This window comes from Poecile atricapillus, chromosome W, assembly GCF_030490865.1.
Source record: "Poecile atricapillus isolate bPoeAtr1 chromosome W, bPoeAtr1.hap1, whole genome shotgun sequence".
NCBI classification, from domain to species: Eukaryota; Metazoa; Chordata; class Aves; order Passeriformes; family Paridae; genus Poecile; species Poecile atricapillus.
This window is the reverse complement of record NC_081288.1, coordinates 17,578,916-17,597,560: the sequence shown is the minus strand read 5'-3', so window position 1 is coordinate 17,597,560 and position 18,645 is coordinate 17,578,916. Positions and strand designations below refer to the sequence as shown.

General features: G+C 49.5%; 1 protein-coding gene across 1 annotated transcript in view; it reads left to right on the top strand.

Annotated features, from left to right (window-relative positions):
* The first annotated feature begins 1,727 nt into the window (after positions 1-1,727).
* The window catches only part of LOC131592294 (G1/S-specific cyclin-D2), a 31,377-nt gene continuing 14,459 nt past the window's right edge, over positions 1,728-18,645 (top strand). The window contains exons 1-4 of the mRNA XM_058863711.1: positions 1,728-3,029; positions 4,501-4,716; positions 7,215-7,374; positions 18,482-18,612. Coding sequence (XP_058719694.1) covers positions 2,835-3,029; positions 4,501-4,716; positions 7,215-7,374; positions 18,482-18,612 — 702 coding nt within the window. The 5' untranslated portion in view covers positions 1,728-2,834. The remainder of the gene's footprint in view (positions 3,030-4,500; positions 4,717-7,214; positions 7,375-18,481; positions 18,613-18,645) is intronic.

Genomic DNA, 18,645 nt, shown 5'->3' with positions numbered 1-18,645 from the left:
GGGTTTTGCTTTTGTACTGTTGTATTATTTTTTGTTAAGCTTTTTTGCCCTTTTTTGTGTGTGTGTGTGGGGGGAGTGGGTTGGGGTTTTTGGTGGTTTTGTTTTTGTTTTGTTTTGTTTTGTTTTTTCCTTTTTTTTTTTTTTTTTCCGGAGAAGGGTGCTATTTAACATATGGCACTCGGTAATCTCTACACGGAGGCTGTTAAAACATCTGCTGCCTCCAAACGCATGCGGCAGCGCCCGTGGGCACGGGTCAAGGCGAAGGGGCAGCTCGGGCACGCTGGCTTCCGCGGCCGGGGGTCCCTGGCCCCCTGCCCGCCGGCCGCGCTTCCCAGGGACGGTGTTTCCCCGCTGGAAACGGGCACCGATCATATAAAAGCCGTCGTACCGGGAGAAAGTGTTTTGGTTGTTTTGGTTATTTTGTTGGGTTTTTTTCTGGTTTTTGTTTGGGGTTTTTCTGGTTTGTTTTTTTTTTTTTTTTTTTTTCCACGACGTTGCTGCAGATCAGCGGCACCTCCGCGTGCAGAGGTGGCACGCTTCCATTTATTATTGATTTAGGGAGGTGGTTTTTTTTTTTTCCCTAACGGGACATCCTCACCACACTCTCAGCACCGTGGCCCGCCCGCGGTGCCCTCGGCAGCCCTCTCCCGGCTGCCGCCCCATCGCGGGGCGCGGGGGGCCCCCCATCGCTTCCCCGCCGTGCTCCAGACATCACCCCACTTCGGAAAGTCGCTGCCGGACAATCGGGACACCCGTCGTCCTCCCCCCTGAAACTCACATAAATCACAGTCGCTGCATTGTCGGGCTACAAAGCCAGACGGGAGCGCTTATGAATTTAAGTTTGGAGAAGGAAAACGTGCGCTGACACAACACGCTCCCTGTTCGCGGGAGCAGCCAGGAAGGGGAAATGAATGGTGCAAGTTAAAGAGCCTTTCATTGCGGAGCGCGCCGCAGCGGGTCCCGCTCGCCGCCCTCGCCGTGCGCCGGGGGGTGCCCCCTCCTCGCCCCTCGGACTCGAGCCCTGCCGGGCACAGCTCTGCCCGGGTCCCGGTAACCCGCGGCCCGGCTGCCGGGGCCACACACGATGCCCGGCACGTCTGGGCTGCGCCCGGGGGCTGCCCGCTCCGCGGACGGGACGAGGCGTGCGCGGGAATGAGTTTGTGGGGAGATGCTGCTCTGGGCTGTTCCCCGCTACAGAGCGATGGGGGCGGGGGGGAAGGGGTCACACTCCCGCTGCCTTTTTGCTGCCCAAGTACCCCTTTGCTCCGACGGGCGGGCTCGCTGGGGGGCCGTGTCCCAACCAGCTTTCGTCGGGGCAGCCTTGAGAGTCGGCAAAGCTGTTCCCACCCCTCCCATCCGCTCTGGTGCAGAAGGGCGAGCGCTGGCGTGGGAGGGGGCGCCTGTGCCCACTCCCGGGCAACGACGCCCGCCCGCCCGCTTTGCCCCGGTGTGGGCAGAGCCGGTGCGGCTGCCGGGACCGGCGCTGCGCTCAGGTCAGGGGGTTCCCTCTCGCCCCATCCCTCAGAGGTCGCTCTCGATGCCCGGGCATCATGCGCCCTTAAAAATATAATCTGCCCGGTAACAATCAGCGCGCAGCGGCGAGAGCCCCAGAGCTATTGGCTATGCAAATAGCGGGAGGGGAAGCGGCGCCCCAAAGTCCCCGCTCGCAGTTTTAAGGCGGTATTTCCGTGCCCGCCGCCCCCGGCCCACCCTCTGCGCCGGCCGCGGCCGGGGGTCTGAGGGGCGGCCGCTGCGGGGACCCCGCGCCCCGCGGGGCTGCGGCCGCTCGGCGCCCGCCCCGGCTGCGCCTTCCCCTTCGGGAGCCTCCGCACTGCCGCAGCCGGCAGAGAGTTCGCAAAGTTGTCACATTTTGCAGGCGGGGAGCGAGTGCCGGAGAAGTGCGAGCAGGGTGGAAGTCACCCTGTGTGGGACATAGCTCCTCTCACCTCCCCCCTCCTCCCCAAGCCAACCTTTCTCCCTCCTCCCTCCTCCCTCCCTCCCTCCCTCCCTCCGCCGCGTTTCCTAGAAAGTTGTATCAGCGTGGCCATGCAACGCTAAGACGGTTCGCCTGCTCGAAACACGAATGTGTGCCGGAGGAAGTAGCGTGGTGGTTGTGAAGAATTCACCTCGAAGACGCCTCGAAACCCCCCACCCCTCAAGGGGATTTTTTTGGGTTTGCTGTTAGCGGGCAGCTCTGTCCCCCTCCGGCTGCAGGTTTAAGGGGCTGCCGGAGCAGGGAAAGTGAGACATGGATCTGGCACCCTGCTCTGCCAGGGTATTTCATACTTCGCCCCCCATCGTCAGGGTGGGTACAGAGGGGAGCCCACAGCGCCTTGCAATAAGAAAAGGAGAGGGAAATTCATCGTGACGAACTCCCTCAGAAGGCAAGTGTGGAGCGGTTTTAATTTGATTGCTGGAAGGAAGCAAAAGAGAAGCTGTCATTTGTGTCTGTGTGTCCCTATACGAGGGCCTCCTGGTTCCTTGTTAGCTTATAGAGAGGGAAAAAAAAAAAAAAAAAAGCGCGTTTGATGTTACGTCTGACCAGCTGCTGTTCTCCATAATAACAAGAGAGAGAGAGAGAGCTGCCTGCCCTGGCGAGTTGCGTCACTTCGCTTCAACTTTAGGCTAGAAATCAAGAGAGGGAGAGACAAGTTTCGAGGGAGGCAGGAGCGAACTGGAAAGCCCTGCCGTCTTCCTCCCACCCACCTACCCCTCCTCCTTTCCCCCTCTCCTTTCCCCACCCCCTTCCCCCCCTCCAAAAAAAGAAAAAAAAAAAGAAAAAAAAAAGGAAAAAACCTTTCCCATCAGAGAAAGAGGGAGATCTCTTTGGAAACATGGAGCTGCTGTGCTGCGAGGTGGATCCCATGAGGAGAGCTCTGCCTGACCCGAACTTGCTCTACGATGACCGCGTTTTGCACAACTTACTAACCATAGAGGAAAGGTATCTGCCCCAATGCTCCTACTTCAAGTGCGTCCAGAAGGACATCCAGCCCTTCATGAGGAGGATGGTGGCCACTTGGATGCTGGAGGTTCGTACACCCCGGCCCCTCGGAGCGGGGGGAAGGCAGAGCGGCCGCGGGCAGCGCCCCGGCCCCTCTCCCCCTGCAGCCCCTCGCTCTTCTGGTCGGCTTCTTCTTGTCGATCCCCTCTCCTCCTTGTCCCCCTGCGGAGCTCAGCCGGTGCGGGAAGGGGCACGGGGAACACCGACAGCCCGCGGGGGAAGTCGCCCCTTCCGGGGGGCTCCGGGAGCGGGGTGCAGGAGGGGAGGAAGCGCGGCGTGTTGGGGGCGGGGGGGGGGGGGGGGGGGAAGAGAGAGAAAGAGAGAGGGAGTTGGAAAAGTCATTTGCAATTAAAAGCAAAGAAAATCCGCCTCCGGGAGCGCTTGTGATTGAGGCATTCCTGGGAAAAGGGAGCAGCGCCCGGGACAGGGCGAGGGTCGGGGGGTGCCCCGTGTGCCCCGCGTTCTGCCCGGCGAGGGTTCCGTGCCCACGTATGCAGTGGGGAGGACGTGCCTTTTTCTCGCCATGTTGCGCTGCATGCGGACTCTGCTCGCAGGCGCCGAGCCCGGCTGTCCCCGCTCCTTTCCGGGGGGCTTGGGAGTGCCCCCCGCCCCCGCGGAACGGGACCCCCGCTGTGTCGGGGCCGTGGGGCGGGCGCTGAACCCCCTGCTCGCCCCGAGGCTTCAGGCACAGCGGCAGCGGGCCCGGAGCGCCGCAGGCTCGCCTGCCTTGTGCTGGCCCCACCAGCCATCCTTTGCCCCTTCGGATGTCCTTTTGGGGGGACCTTTCCCGAGCCAAACCCCCTGGGTTGGAAAGTCGAGACCCCCCGCTTGGTTTTCGTGTGCGATTTGTGCTTTTTCTCCGCGGCTCCGATTTTTGGTAAATTTTTAAAGAATTTTGCTCGCTGCCTGCTAAAAGGATCCAGGCGGCTCGGGCTCTCTCCACCCCACCTCGCCCTCGCTATGTCTCCCGTCCTTCCCCCCATCTCGGGATTGGGGGCGCAGGGCTGGGGGACACCCGGCGGAGGAATTTTTACAATTGTCGGAAACGACAGGGGATCGTCCCGGGATGCCACCAGCCCCAAAACCTGGACCGCCGGGGAAGTTTTGATATTTTTTATCGATTTTTTGAAAATATGACGAAATAAAAAAGAAAAATTGGGTCAAAAAAAAAAAAAAAAAGGTCTGAGGCTGCTCGCTTGTTGCTGGATGGGGCTTTTCGGCTCTCCCACACAGTGTCTTGAATTCATTTCTTACTGAATGAACTAAAGGAATGTGAAAGCCGATTGACAGCCTTCCCAGCCTCTCCACAGATCTCCCCCTCCCCCAAAATTTAGCTCCCCGGGAAACAAAAATAGCAGGAGCAAAAGCAAGGGAAGTAGTGGTCTGTTTGGTGGGTTCACTCATTGATATATTTTTTCCTTCTTGTCTCTTTCTCGCTTCCCACCCCCGTTTCCCTCCCGACTGCCCCATCGTTCTCTCCCCACGCTCTTCACTTGCAGGTCTGCGAAGAGCAGAAGTGCGAAGAAGAAGTTTTCCCTCTGGCCATGAATTACTTGGACAGATTCTTAGCTGTGGTGCCCACTCGGAAGTGCCATCTGCAGCTGCTGGGGGCAGTGTGCATGTTCCTGGCCTCCAAGCTGAAAGAGACAATCCCCCTCACAGCCGAGAAGCTGTGCATATACACGGACAATTCCATCAAACCCCAAGAGCTGCTGGTAAGCAGCCCCATTCCTCCCTCTTCTCCGGCACAGCACCCAGCACTTCGCCACCCAACCCCTGCCTTTTAGAAAAACCCACGCTTTTTCCGCGTTTCTGAAGGGCCACAAAGTCTCGGGGTTCGGCGCTGAGGGCTGGGGACAACCGCGGGAACATCCGTGTCCTCCGGAGCCGCCTGGCAGTGCCATGAGGCGCTCCGGCCGCTGCCCGCTCCGGCCGCTGCCAGGGGTTCTGGGCTTGGCGGTGCCGGGAGTGGGTCCGTCCCCGCCGTGTCCCCGCCGTGTCCCCGCCGTGTCCCCGCTGTGTCCCCGCTGTGTCCCCGCCGTGTCCGCGCTGTCCCCACGGGGGACCTCGCCGGGCGCACGTGCGCGGGCGGGCGGGGCGGCGGCGCCACCTAGCGGCAGACACGCGGCAGTGCGGGGCCGGGGCCGGGGCCGGGGGGACCCGGGATGCTCGGGGGGGGGCCCGGGATGTTCGGCCGTGCCCAAGGGGCAACGGCAACAACTGATGCCCAAGGAGTTCCACCTGGACACGAGGAAGAACTTCACTGTGCAGTGACAGAGCACTGAACAGATTGTCCAGAGAGGGTGTGGAGTCTCCCTCATTGGGGATATTTTGGAGTTGTCTGGGCACAGTCTTGTGCCCTGTGCTCTGGGATCACCCTGCTGAAGCAGGGAGGTGGTACTAGGTGCCCCACTGTGGTGCCTTCCAGCCTGACCCATCCTGTGTGATATGGCTCAGTTAAACCACCCCGTGTTTGCTGCTTCTCTCAGTTCAGATGCAGTGGAAGCAGAAACAAACCGATAATTACTGAAGGAAAAAAGTGGCGTATACATCATGATGTGGAGCACTGAATGTGCACCAGAGCCTCTTGGTGATATGGATGTTAGGTCAGAGACATGGCTGTAGCCATCCGAGTTGCAGGAGAATTTCTCCTATGAATCACTGGGAATTCCCTCTGGGGAGGCGTTGGGGTTGATAGCTTGTGCTTCCACAGAATTAAAGAGCCTTGCTCTCAAAGCCTGCCTGGCTGTCAGGGCAAGAGGTGTCTCGTTGGCAGCACGGATGGGCAGGGGAAGTGTCGTGGTCACCATGTGCAGATACGCAGAGCGGTGTCCATGCCTTCTCACGCCACGTGGATTGAAGCGTGTGTTTAAAGTGCTTCCTTGTATTTGGTCCTCTGGGTTGACCGTTCTCTCTCAAAACCTGTCACGTCAGTAACGCTGGGAAGAGCAAACCTTCGTTCACATAATTGTTATTATGTTCCAACATTTCACAGGTTTTCTTGAGAAACTAAAGAAACCCATCTGGTTTCTGTGGCCTTTTGCATATATGTTAGATTTTTCAGGCCATGGAGGACTCTGTCATAATCCAGCAGGAATGTCCGTAGGAAAGTAACTTGCTCTTAAAGTGGGCATCTATTCAGGGAAACAACTGCAGAAATGGCATTGTGGGGTCCATGTTTATGGTTTCTCAGCAACCCTGGTTGACGTCTCCGCGGCTGCAAAATTAAAGGGCCTTTTTTTTTTTTTCCTGTCTTGCTAGCTCTGTGAGCTCAGCTGGGGCTCCCCACCATGCTGGGCTCCATCAGGCATCATCAAGACTTGGGAACCAGTGCGTGGAATTTAGTTAATAGCTAATAGTTGATGTATGAGACAAATGCGAGTCGGAGGCCTGAGCTTTGCTCGCTCGTTGGGGCACTGTAACGTGTTAAGAACTCGGTTTAAATGTTGACACATGCAGGTCATGCGCCCCATGGCTGGATCTGGTGGTGGGGTGCTGTTGCCACATGGAATCCCATTCCGGGGAATGGCCAGTAGTTACGTACACGCCCAAGTTTTCCTTTGATTGCAGTGGGAGTTTTGGGCGTGCAAAGAATCTGGGAATGGCTCCTACATGATTTACTGGCAGATAATTTACACAGGCTACTTCTTGGCTGTGTTGTGTGCATTTCCTTTCTGCGGAGCCTGTCTTGGAGTAGTTTAAGCACCATCAGATTTATCTGCAGGACCTTTGGAGTACAGTTTTGGGAGGGAATGCCATCAAGCCAACTTCCCCAGTTTTGAAAAAAGGAATGTATATCTAGGTTATTTTTGTTCATGGCTGTCCCTAGGGCTTTAAATGGCTATAAAGTAAGGACTATAGCCATTTAAAAGAAGTTAGTAGGGAAGGACCACAGTGACCTTGGCAATATCTAATTGCGGGCTAAACTTTCTGGGTGGGCATTCAGCAGTGGATAAAAAAAAAAAAAAAGTAAAACCTTGGCAGGAGCTGCCAGGTCTCATTATTTTCAGTAGAGCCTGACATTTCTGGTGTTCAAAAAAAAAAAAAGAATATAAAGTCAACAACTTCAAAGCAGTAGAGGCATATGGAAAAAAGGGTTTGAGCAAAACAAATTTAGCAGTGATAAAGTTATAATAAGAAATAAGCAGAGGTTTTTTGCAGGCTTGCTTATGGCTTTTGTTTTCTTTTGCTCTCCCTTTCCCCCCCTCTGCAGGAATGGGAGCTGGTGGTGCTGGGGAAGTTGAAGTGGAACCTTGCAGCCGTCACCCCACATGATTTCATTGAACACATCCTAAGGAAGGTGCCTCTCCCTAAAGACAAGTTGCTTTTGATCCGGAAGCATGCACAAACCTTCATCGCCCTTTGTGCCACAGGTAGGCTCAGCTGCTCTGGCTGCTGCTCATAGTGTGGTTGGAAGGGCAGATTTGTTCCTGGTGGTGCTTCATCCCCTCCATCCCTACATAATGTGGGAAGAGCAGCTGAATCCCATGGGATTGTTTGCAAAGGGTGTTGTGAATCAGGCCCCAAAACTGTGCATTGGACAGAGTTCTTGCAGTAGTGACCAGTAGTGGAGCTGATTTGTGTGGTGCTTTTGCAGTGAAGTCTTGTAAGGCTGTATTAGACCATCCTGGGTTCTATTTTGCTTCATTCGCTGCTTCTCTTAGAGGGCCATAGATACTTGTAAGGACAGCTCCAAATACAGAAGCTATTGTGGCACATTAGCCCAAAATGTATTCAGCTAATGCATTGCATGAATGTGTTCATAAACTTTTCTTTAACTGGACTCCATCCAGATAAAAGGTAAAATTGTGTGGTTTAGCATTTATGTGATACTGCCACAGCCCTGAAGCGCAGGGAATGACAGTTTAAAAAGTAATTGCTTTTTTTTAAAAAAAAAATTTGGATTCTTTCCTGGCTTCACCCCAAGATAGCAGTGAAACTACTGTGTTTCATAAGGAACCATTGCACTCCCTTTTTGTCATACACGTGAACACAGTTTCTGAAAATGTAGGTGAGAATAATTGTTTCTTTGGAAGAGAGGCCTTTTAATTTTGACCTGTCTGCAAAACACTGGTTTTCATTTGTGTGTTATTTTGTTGTTTGGGTTTTTCCTCCCTCAGTTACTTTTACAAAATTAGTGTACTCTGAATTTTCATCCAAAGGGTTAATGGTAAGACTACTTTTAGACGCTAGACCTGGACTAGAAAAACAGCATGCAGTGTTTTTCAGAGTAATTTTGAAGGAGTGGATGGCTCAGTGTTTGAATTCACCAGTTTGACATACCTTGTCCTTTGTGATAGGAACGGTTCTCCCTATGTGTTTGCAGAGGGGAAGGGAAGACTGAGTGCAGCTTTTGGGTTTGAACACCTGTTCCTTGGTATTTGAGATGTAGTGACTACTTTTACAATGTTGCCCAGTTCTTCCTGCCTCAGATGATGTGTTTTAGAGATTTGTATATGGGCTGTGTTAGGATAATTGACATTTTGGTCGCCATGATGCTAAGACTTCCCCTTGTTTTCCCACTGCTGCATGATCCTTTTCAGACCAAAGGACTCAATAGAAGTGTTGCTCAAACACTGCAGGATCAGTCTTGGTGATTTCTTTGCCTTCTCCCCTTACTCAGGATACATTTCCCCTTACTCAGGATACAGTCACTGTTCTGCCTTGTGTGATACGAAAAAGGTGGTCTTTCCCATGGACATTTCCCTGGGTCTTCACACCATCAGCCATCAAACTCCAATACAGCTCCATGTTGCCTTCCAAACAAGACAATATTCCCACTCTTTTGTTGCTTTCACTTCCTACAATAGTGTTTTGGTTTGTTTTCTTTTTTATCCAACACAACATTTTCTTGAGAGCCCTAGAATTTCATTATGGTTTAACATCTCAAATTCTGGTCCATAGTCCTTTGCCCTTAAAGTTTTCCATATAACCAAACCATTGCAAGACTGTGGGTCATGAAAGAGTCTCCAAAGTCCATGGCTTCTTTCCACTCCATGAATTCTTTGGTGGTTAGCTCCATGCTCTAGAAGTCCTTTAACTGAGATCCAGAGCAGTGCCCCCTTTCCAGCCCTCAGCCCAGTCATGCAGTTCCCTCATGTGTGTCCTCCATGTGATCTGCATCTCATGTTATATGTTTCCGATGCATGAAATGAAGTCCTTTGTGTAGAGTTTAAAGAGGCAACAAGTCAAGAGTTTCTTCTCTTAAAAGTGAAAGATGTAATTGCTGTCTAGAGAGCTTTGCAAAAGGGAGGGCACCATGGTGCTGGCCGGAGGTTTCCCTTTATTTCTCACCCCATTGTTCACAGACCACCGTGTAGTTTTGAGGGGGACCCACAACACTTTTGCATTTTGAAAGCAGAGATCTTACCCAGGCACTCAATACCACATTCCCACTTTACCTGTGAACTGCTACCTCAATTTCCATTGTGGAAATGTTGTTACTGCAGAATTTCCCTTTCACCGCCACTCTTTGAAGAAAAGCCCCTTCTCATCAGACTTCCTTCCAGATCCAGTTGTCATTTCCTTTTCTTGTCCTGTTTCTTGCAGAGCTCTCATCAGCTACTCTGTTTCTTCTTTGTCTTTTTCCTTTAGAGCTGCTGCTCTCTGCCAGCCGGGGTTTATGCCTGATGTTTCATTTCCCCATTTGCCTCCTCTCAGCAACAGAACCTCCTCGGACATGTGGCTCCTTCTTCCCTTGCTCCCCATGTGTGTTTTTAGCCTGGGTTTGACTCTTTACTATTCCCGGACCTGATGTGGCTGCCTGGTCTGGAGCACAGCAGTGAATCTATTTCCTGATTCATCTCAGCATAGCTTTCTCTGCTTTCAAGTACTTTTCTCCTTTAAAGTATCAGGCAAAATCTGGCTATTTTGAACTTTTCTCCCCTAGCCTTAGTTCTTCTTCACCAACAGCTCCCTTTTAATTTCCCAGCTAAAACGTTTTACCAGAAATTCCCAGGTGTTCACTGCCTGTACGGAGCTGGCTTTGATCTCAGTCCTGCAGCACTTAGTGTCAGCAAATGAAGAGGGAAGCAGCCAGAAACAGTTACTGGGTGTTATGCTGGGTGTGTAGGATCACTGTGATACTCATCCCTGTTCTCCTTTCCATCTGAACATTCCCCAAAAGGAGGTAATAGTCCATTCTTAGGTAATAGTCTGCATGTTCCTTTTGGTCATGTTTGGTCACTTTGGCACTCTCTCTGTTTCTCTGCTTTTATTTTAAGCCCAATGAACCTGAACCAAGCTGTGTGGTTATAAATCCACAGCTTCTCCCCAGTCCTTGCAGTGATTAATGATTCACATGAGCATGACTAGAACTGGAATGTCTCCCTCTTTGCCCTTGGTCCCATTGGAACATACGTCTGCTAAGCAGGACAGAAGCTTGTGTGTCCTCCTGAATAAAGTTTTCTCTTCCATTGCTTTGCACTCACAAAGGTTTCAGGAGTCTCCTTCTCCATTAGGAGGGCATGGAAGTGGCAGTTTCCTACAGCTGCCTTGCTCACTGTACAGTAAGAGTTCATAGATGGACAGTATGCACTGGCATAGCCTGATCTGTCACCATGTCATTGTTTTCTCATCCCACTGGTGGCTCCCTGTGCAAGTCAAAATCTCCTTCAGAAGGCTTACGAATTTTCAAGGCACCAAGAGTATGCATTTGGGGCCTTTAAGTAGTGTTTATGGCTTCTCTCTTATGAGGAGAGACTGAGGCAGCTGAGCTTGGTTAGTCTGGAGAAGACTGAGAGACGATCTTATTAATGCATATAAATATTTCAAAGAGGGTGTCAGAAGATGGTGCCAGGCTCTTTTTAGTGATGCCCAGTGACAGGGTGAGGAGCAGTGGCCATAAACTGAAGCACAATAAGTTCCACCTCAACAAGAGGAAGAATTTCGGTACATTGAAGGTGGCAGAGCCCTGGAACAGCTGCCTAGGGAGGGCCTGGAGCCTCCCTCTTTGGAGACATTCCAAACCCTCCTGGACACGCTCCTGTGTCACCTGCTCCAGAGGACCCTGCCTGGGCAGGGGTGTGGACTGAGTGAACTCCAGAGGTCCCTTCCAGCCCAAATGATTCTGGGATTCTTCAGCATGGGAGGTTCCTGTTTAGCTGTGAACCCAATGAAGATCATCATCGTTTTGCTCGCTGGAATTGCATTGCTTTTCCACTCTGCCCACACCTCCATCTCTTTACTGCTCTGCACCCTTTGTTCCTCTGTCTCTTTGCACAGCACTGCACAGCTTGGAAATGTTCTCTGAGGGGCTGGCCATTTGCCGGTACTGAGCTCCAAGCCAGGGAATCACTGCTGGAAGGAGTGGAAGAGGGCAGTGGTTACAGAGGTGTGTGCAGAGCCTGCCACGCTGCTGCTGGGAAGAGAACTGTGCATTATTTCCTTACACTTTGGCGTGCTCATGATTTCTTCTTGTAGCCTGTTCAGAGTCACAGATGCACCACTGCTTCCTTGTGTTACACTCTCCTCTCAGAGGCTGTACATGCTATGGTTTTGGTGCAGGAGATCTCTTTTTTATGTGAGAGCCTGTAAGGGAATGGTTTTTGAGGGAGGGTGGCCTGTGTGTGACAGGCTATCAGAGGAGCTGTAATGGAGACACTAAGCTCTGTGAGGAGCTTCACAGGATTTTAGATGGGTGGCAAGCAAACCTTAGAAGCAGAAGCCTTTGCAGACTTGCAGAGGCAGAAGGCAGCTTGTGTAAAACCCTGGACTCAGTCCTTGCATGGTCCTTCCTTGCCTCAGCTGAGTCCTGTGGCAGGTGGGATGTGCCCATGGTGGGTCCAGCATCCCAGTCCTCCGAGCCCGTGTCAGCACAGAGGCCGAGGTAAAAGAGCGGGAAAATGTCGGCTTAAGTCAGTTTCATACAGTGTGCCAAACCTCTGCCCACTGTTTCTGGGACATTAATAATCTACACTTGAAAGCTGAGAAGGCTTTTTTTAACTTCTGGGCCAAATCCTACCTCCTTCTTCAGACAGAAGTTCTGTGGAAGTCAATGGGAGTGTTGTCTGAGTGAAGACTGCAAGATGAGGTCTACAACCCTGTAGTAATCTATGGGATGACCACACAGAATGAGGCCTGTTTGCTCCTCAGCATTCCTGCTGGGCAATTCTACTCTGCATCCCCTTTTCATCCAGTGTAAGTTACTGGAAGGTGTGATACAAATTTTGTTTAGGACCTGTTCTTTGCAGAGGGGAAGAATGAAGCAGAGGCTTCATTATGTAAATGTCTTAAGAAATAAAATATGTGTTGCAAAGTGGCAGTGTTTACAGAAACTTCTTGCATAGCAGAAGGAAGTTTATTGCTAGACAAAGGAAGGCTCTTGGTTTCTCCAGGAAGAGGCAGCTCATATCAATATATTGAGCTTTCCACCCAATGGAGCCACAAGAACCAAGGAAGTGCCATCAGCAAGTAGTCAGGGCCTCTGGAATGTTTCATGATCAGTTAAGTCTGGCAAGAGGAGGTGGGAAGAAAAAGAGAATGAGAGCATGTGGTGATACAAGGTGGCCTCGCTCCAGAGCTGCCAGAGGAGTTGCCCTCCTTTCTGCCAGCTTCAGGTCTGACATTTTGGTAGCTCAGGCACTAACATCATCCTAATCCTTGGTTATGAATCTGTAAAAGAAGTGCAAATAATTACCAGTGCAAACAGTTGTTCAGAAATACTATTTCCCATCAGCTAATGAGCATATTGTTGTGAGTGCTCCTCTACTTTGCATAGGTTGTTCAGCATGTTTCCCTGTCTTCACTTCTCTTGGATGGTTGTGATGAAGCATTAACATTTAGGATACTTCAGACTCATTTGTATAAAGGCCAAATGCTGTTTGCTTTACTGTAGCCCAGGAGGAGAATTAGATGTCTGCTCTCCCATCTACTCAAAGGATGGAATGACCTCTGCAACCTGGTTTACTTGAAAGTTTTGTGTTTGCATTGAAGGGCTGAAGAGTCACCTGGTTTTGCCTTTAAAAGTAGAAATAGTTAACGTGAGGAAAATTTGCAGTGTCTTGGAGAAATACAAGAACAAGAGAAAAAATGGCCATTGCAGATAAAACCAGCTGTATTGGAAAAAAAACCAGAGTACCACACTGACCCTGAAATTGCATTTGTATCAAAGCAGACAAGAATTAAATTCACTACCTCCATTGTTTATCTTAGACTTTTCTTTTAAGCTTAGATAGTTAAATATAGATCCATGCTTGTCTTCATAGTAAAAGCATTGGCTGGGTGAAGTCTGAGGCTGGCTGTGACGATTATTTAGATAATTTCAATGTATCAATACTTGTTTTCCTGATGGAAGTAACATACCTTTTTTTCCTCCCTTTTTTTCCCCCCACCGTGAGAAGAACTACCTTCTTTAATGACAGCAGTTTCCAACTCTGTAAATAAATATCTATCAAATTATAGAGATGAAAACTGGCTGCTGATAAAAAGCCCAACCAGCAGCCAGATCAGTAACATGGGTCATTTCAAGTAGGTTTAAGCAGGTAGAGTTCCCCCACCTTTGACACACCGAGCACGTTCAGCCTGGGCATTTGTCAGTGCTCTTCTCCTGCTGATGGTTTTATTTGTTGGCTGCAAGTTAAGGCTTCCCCTTGCAGAACCTCTCTGGGTAACTTCCTCCAGTTCCCTTCTGCTTTGGACTGTCAGCCTTGCATTTTCCTGGCTTGAAGGTAGTGAAGACCACTGGACTGGGAGACAGCCAGCAAAACAGCTCAGCCGCAGTGCTCGCAGCCCTGGAACCTCGGCGTGGATTACGTGTGCTCCACTGGCAGGAAAACCTCCTCATGCCCTGGCTGTGTCAGCTGCAGGCTGAAAGTGGGGGACAGGTTCAGGGTACCCTGAATTTGCTGGATGACTCTGGCTGGCTGGTCCACAGGTGGCTGTGTTTCAAAGGGTGCTGTTTCTTGCATTGCCTTTCTTTATTTCCAGAGCTGGAGTCAGTGGGATTGTGCAGGGCTGGTCACTTGTTTTTGAGGCCTTTTGGGAAATAGGTGATACTAAAGCGGGGATGGGATGGTTCTAGTGTTTATTGCCTGGAAATAGAAAATAAAACAAGTTGTGCTTTCTAACAGCCCAGTGTCTTCCCTTGAAATGTTCATGTGCTCAGATTCTCATAGACCACGCGCTGTGACACTGCTTCTCAAACTTATAATGAGACTCTTTTGTACTTTTCCCATGGAATGGCATAATCACAGAATCAATTAGGTTGAAAAAGACCTCTGAGATCATCGAGCCCAACTATAAACCTATAAATCACAACAAAGTTGGAGTCAGAGTCATGCTTTAGATGTAGGCTCTGGGTTCATGTTAACCAGGTTTGCACACAGAAGGATTTAGCTCATAACCTTGCTTCAGGTGTCCAGGGAGAAGTGCTTTTTATAAAATTCCAAGTGTCCAGTAAGAAGTGCCTTCTGTAAAATTTCCCCTGTAGTTTAGGTTTCATCATCTCCTACAAGGATTTTTGGTAAATGCCTATGTTTCAGCTTGCATTTTTAGGCTCTCTTTCTGTGGCCCCACCTTTTATTTATTTATTTATTTATTTATTTTATTGTTTTGCTTTTTTTTAATCTCAGGACAAATTTTGAACCTAATTTGGGAGGGTGGGGTACAACAGTTTTACCTGGGTGAAAACTGAATGAGGATGGTGAGACTTGTCTTGTTGTCATAGTAGAAGCAGAGATAAATGCTTATAGTTGAAAATAGCATGTAAAAAGCTTGTTTTGAATTTCTCAATGGAATCTAAGAGACTGGGGGGGGCGGTTCTGCATCCCCTCAGATACGGTACTTAATATTTATGCTTTCATTGCACCTTGACAAACATTTCACGTAGTTATTGCTTTGCTTGAATATGGAAATATGTTAATTATGGCCTTTATTGCGCTGCCTGCTCTTTTCCTCAGCCTTTTCTATTCAACCCTCTAGGTGGCCCAGCACAATGTGGCTTCTTTTCTTTCAATGAGCTCTTTCCACACTAATAGGGTCCAGGGTGATGTGGAGAACCATGTGCACAAAATTGGTGCACCACCCCCCATTCCTTTGTGGGCATGTCAGGTTAAATTCATATCAGCAGGAGGGTCACTGCCATGATTTTCAATAGCTCGAGATGAGGTGATGACTTCAGACAATGGTGCCACACTCTCCAGTTGGAGACACTTGCCTCACCAGTTGCAGTAGTTAATTAATATGCTAAAAATAGAAGCCAGTGATACAAATCGCTGCCTGTTGTACAACAAAGACTGGGCATGTGTAGCTTTGATAGCCAAGTTTATGGTGCTTGTTATGGAGGGAAGTTAGTTTAGAGCTAGAGGCAATGTAAGACTTTCTAGATGCTGAGCTTTAGTCACTCTGGGCCTCTGGCCATTCGCTCGCTGTCTCATTTGCATTATGAATGACATTAAGGGAGCTAACAAGGTTATTGGGCATAGAAATGTTCGCATGTGACCCCACGTGGAAGCAGACCTACAGCAGTGCTAGTTGGCAGGGACACTGTGCCTCTTTATTCAGCTTCCTAGGAAGACAGTTTCTGGGAGTGGATCTAAAATCAGCCATGAGAACACCGGCATTTGGATAACGTGGAGGTCGTGATGCGAGGCAAGGAAGTTCAGAGGGCAGGTGGAGCTCTGTCCTTTGCTCAGCCCATTCTGCCTGGACATGGGACCTCCCCACACCATCTTTTTACTGCATCCTGCCTGAAACTCTGAACGAGGAGGGGAAACCTGTGGAAAGTCAACTGCTATCTGTAGTTCCCATCCGTGAGAGGCAGTTTGGTACATCCAAGATCAAATATGGAAGTTGCTTCCCAGCTTAGGGGTGTGGTTATCCCTTACATGTGTTTGTATAAATCCACGTGAGGTAAACATGAAAATGTTTGGATCACAGAATCATTAAGCTTGGAAAAGACCTCTAAGATCATGGACCCCAACCCAGCACTGCCATGTTCACCACTAAACTACAACTCCAAGTACCACATCTCCATGGTTTTTGAACACTTCCAGGGATGGTGACTCCACCACTTCCTTGGGCAGCTGGTCCAATGCCTGATCACCCTGAAGAAATTTTTCCTAATATCCAGTCTAAACCTCTCCTGGTACAACTTGAGGCTGTTTCATTTTGTCCTGTCCCTTGTTCTCTGGAAGCAGAGCCTGACCCACCCCTGGCTGCACCCTCCTGTCAGGGAGTTGTAGAGGGCAATAAGGTCCCCCTGAACCTCCTTGCCTCTCTCAGTTGCTCCTTATCAGACTTGTGCTCCAGCCCCTTGCCCAGCTCCGTTCCCTTCTCTGGACACGCTCCAGCCCCTCAATGTCCATCTTGCAGTGACAGGCCCAGAACTGGACACAGCACTGGACACACCTCACATTGGTGAGGCCTCGCCAGTGCCCACAACAGGGGGACAGTCACTGCCCTGGTCCTGCTGGCCACACCATTGCTGACCCAGCCCAGATGCCATTGGCCTTCTTGCCCACCTGGGCACACACTATGGATCAGCAGGCCCAGGCCCTTTCCTGCTGGGCTCTTCCCAGCCACTCTTCCCCAGCCTGGAGCTGATGGGGTTTGTGACCCAGGAGCAGGACCCGGCCCTTGGCCTTCTCACTCATCTCTCTGGCCTGGACCCATGGATCCAGCCTGTCCAGATCCCTCTGCAGAGCCTGTCCTCAAGCATATGAACACTTCAGCCCAGCTTGATGTCACCTGAGAGCGGACTGAGGATGCACTTGATCCTTTCATTCAGGTCATTTTATCAAAGAGAACTGGCCCCAACACTGAGCCCTGGGGGACACACCACTGGTAACTGGGAGAAAGTGCAATCCTGGAAGTGTAATTCCCATTCGTTCATCATGTGCTGAGATGAGTGTACTCAGGACTCTGTCCTGCACTGAGAATTTGGGTGTCAAGGTTCTTCTGTTGTCTCACTCGTTAGTGGGGGGCAATTAAATTTCATTTCCAAGAATGGAAGAATCCAATTCCAAGAATCAGCTTTGCTATGGACAGTGGGTTCTTATTACAGTAGTGCATAAATTATTATTTTTATAATAATGGCAGTCCATATTCTTGACTTCCCACATAGCCAGTGGGAATTTGCCCTTCAAAAGTGTCTGTCAGAGTGTGATGTCTGGTAGGAAGCAGCATGCAGTGTTGGGCTTGCAGGTGGGAACCTCCTGGTGGCTTTGTGAGACCCAAGAAATCCTTGTCAGAGTTTCAACTCCTCCTTTTGTGTCCCCACTTCTATCACCCCAGTTCTGGTCCATCTGGGTGAATGTTACATCCCAAGTGCCATTCTTACTGGACTGCTTCAATCCTAGGGATATATTCCAGCCAGATGAAGAACATGCTGTCTCCACAGCTATTGAAGTATGTGCCAGCTCTGAGTTTGGGAGGCTGAGAACAACTATCCATGTGTCTAAAAACCTGAGTGGTTACACAGACAGCAGCAGGGTTACAGAATTTTTGAACAGAGGGGATTTGGGATCTGCAGCTGGGCAGTTTTCTGTAATCTGTTTCTACTGATGGAATGTATTGCTTGTTATTTATTTCTTATCATGTATTACTTTGGTTTACTCTTCCTTCTACTCCAGTTCCCCCAGCTGAAAACTGGTAGAGAAAGGTATGCTAATACAGAAAATCAGTAGAGAAAGGTTTGTTAACGAGTTATTGTTGAGCCAAAGAACCTGCAAATCAAGTTTAATTTTAGGAATATATCAAGATGTGAGAGATATGGTATATAGCAAGATAAACTAGTGCTGATAAACCAGTGTCTGTGGCAGTATCATAAACCATAAAATTGCCTTATAAAGATCACAGGATTTTATTTTAATTTCTCTTCTGATTTGACAGATGTGTGAGAGGACGTTCTGAAGTGTATTTTCAGCTTGTTTATTAAGAAGTAGTAGTAATGACAAATGTGATCTTTGTTCTTTGATTTCATAGCTATGGGCTGTAAGTGTTCTTACTTCCTAATTGCTAAGGTAGTAAAGATGAACCGTTAATTAAAATCTCTTTCCCGGACAGGTCTTTAAATGCTCGAATTAATTAACTCTTTAAAAATTGACGTGACTAAAAATCTCATTTTGGTCCTTTGTGATACCTTATTCCAGTTAGTTTTCTGGTTATACAGAGAGGTCTAATGTGACCAAGACCCAAATTTCTGACATAAATTACAGAAAGCCTCCTTCTTCTCTTTCCTTTTCTTTAAAACTAAGGAAAGACTATTAAAAATTGTCCAGGTTTACTTTATGCATCAGTGAGAATAAAAGACTGAACTGCATTTCCATTTTAATTTGCAGGTCTGTTCCCCCTCCTTTGACTGCTTGTGATGAGCAGTGTGACTAATGAGCTCCATGGGACCAAAAAGAGTGGCACTTTTCCCTTTCTTCTACTTCCCCGGGTTTTATTCTTGGGTGTGGTTTTTTTTTATGTTGCTTGCCTCTGATGTTTTGCAGCTTTTCTGGTCTAGGCTTGGACTAATTCCCAGATCTGTTCTTGCAGATTTTAACTTTGCCATGTACCCACCATCAATGATAGCAACTGGAAGTGTGGGAGCAGCCATCTGTGGCCTTCAGCTCGATGATGGGGACAGCCTCACGGACCTCCTGGCCAAGATCACAAACACAGATGTGGTGAGTGTCCCACATTCCTCTTCTCCTTGCACT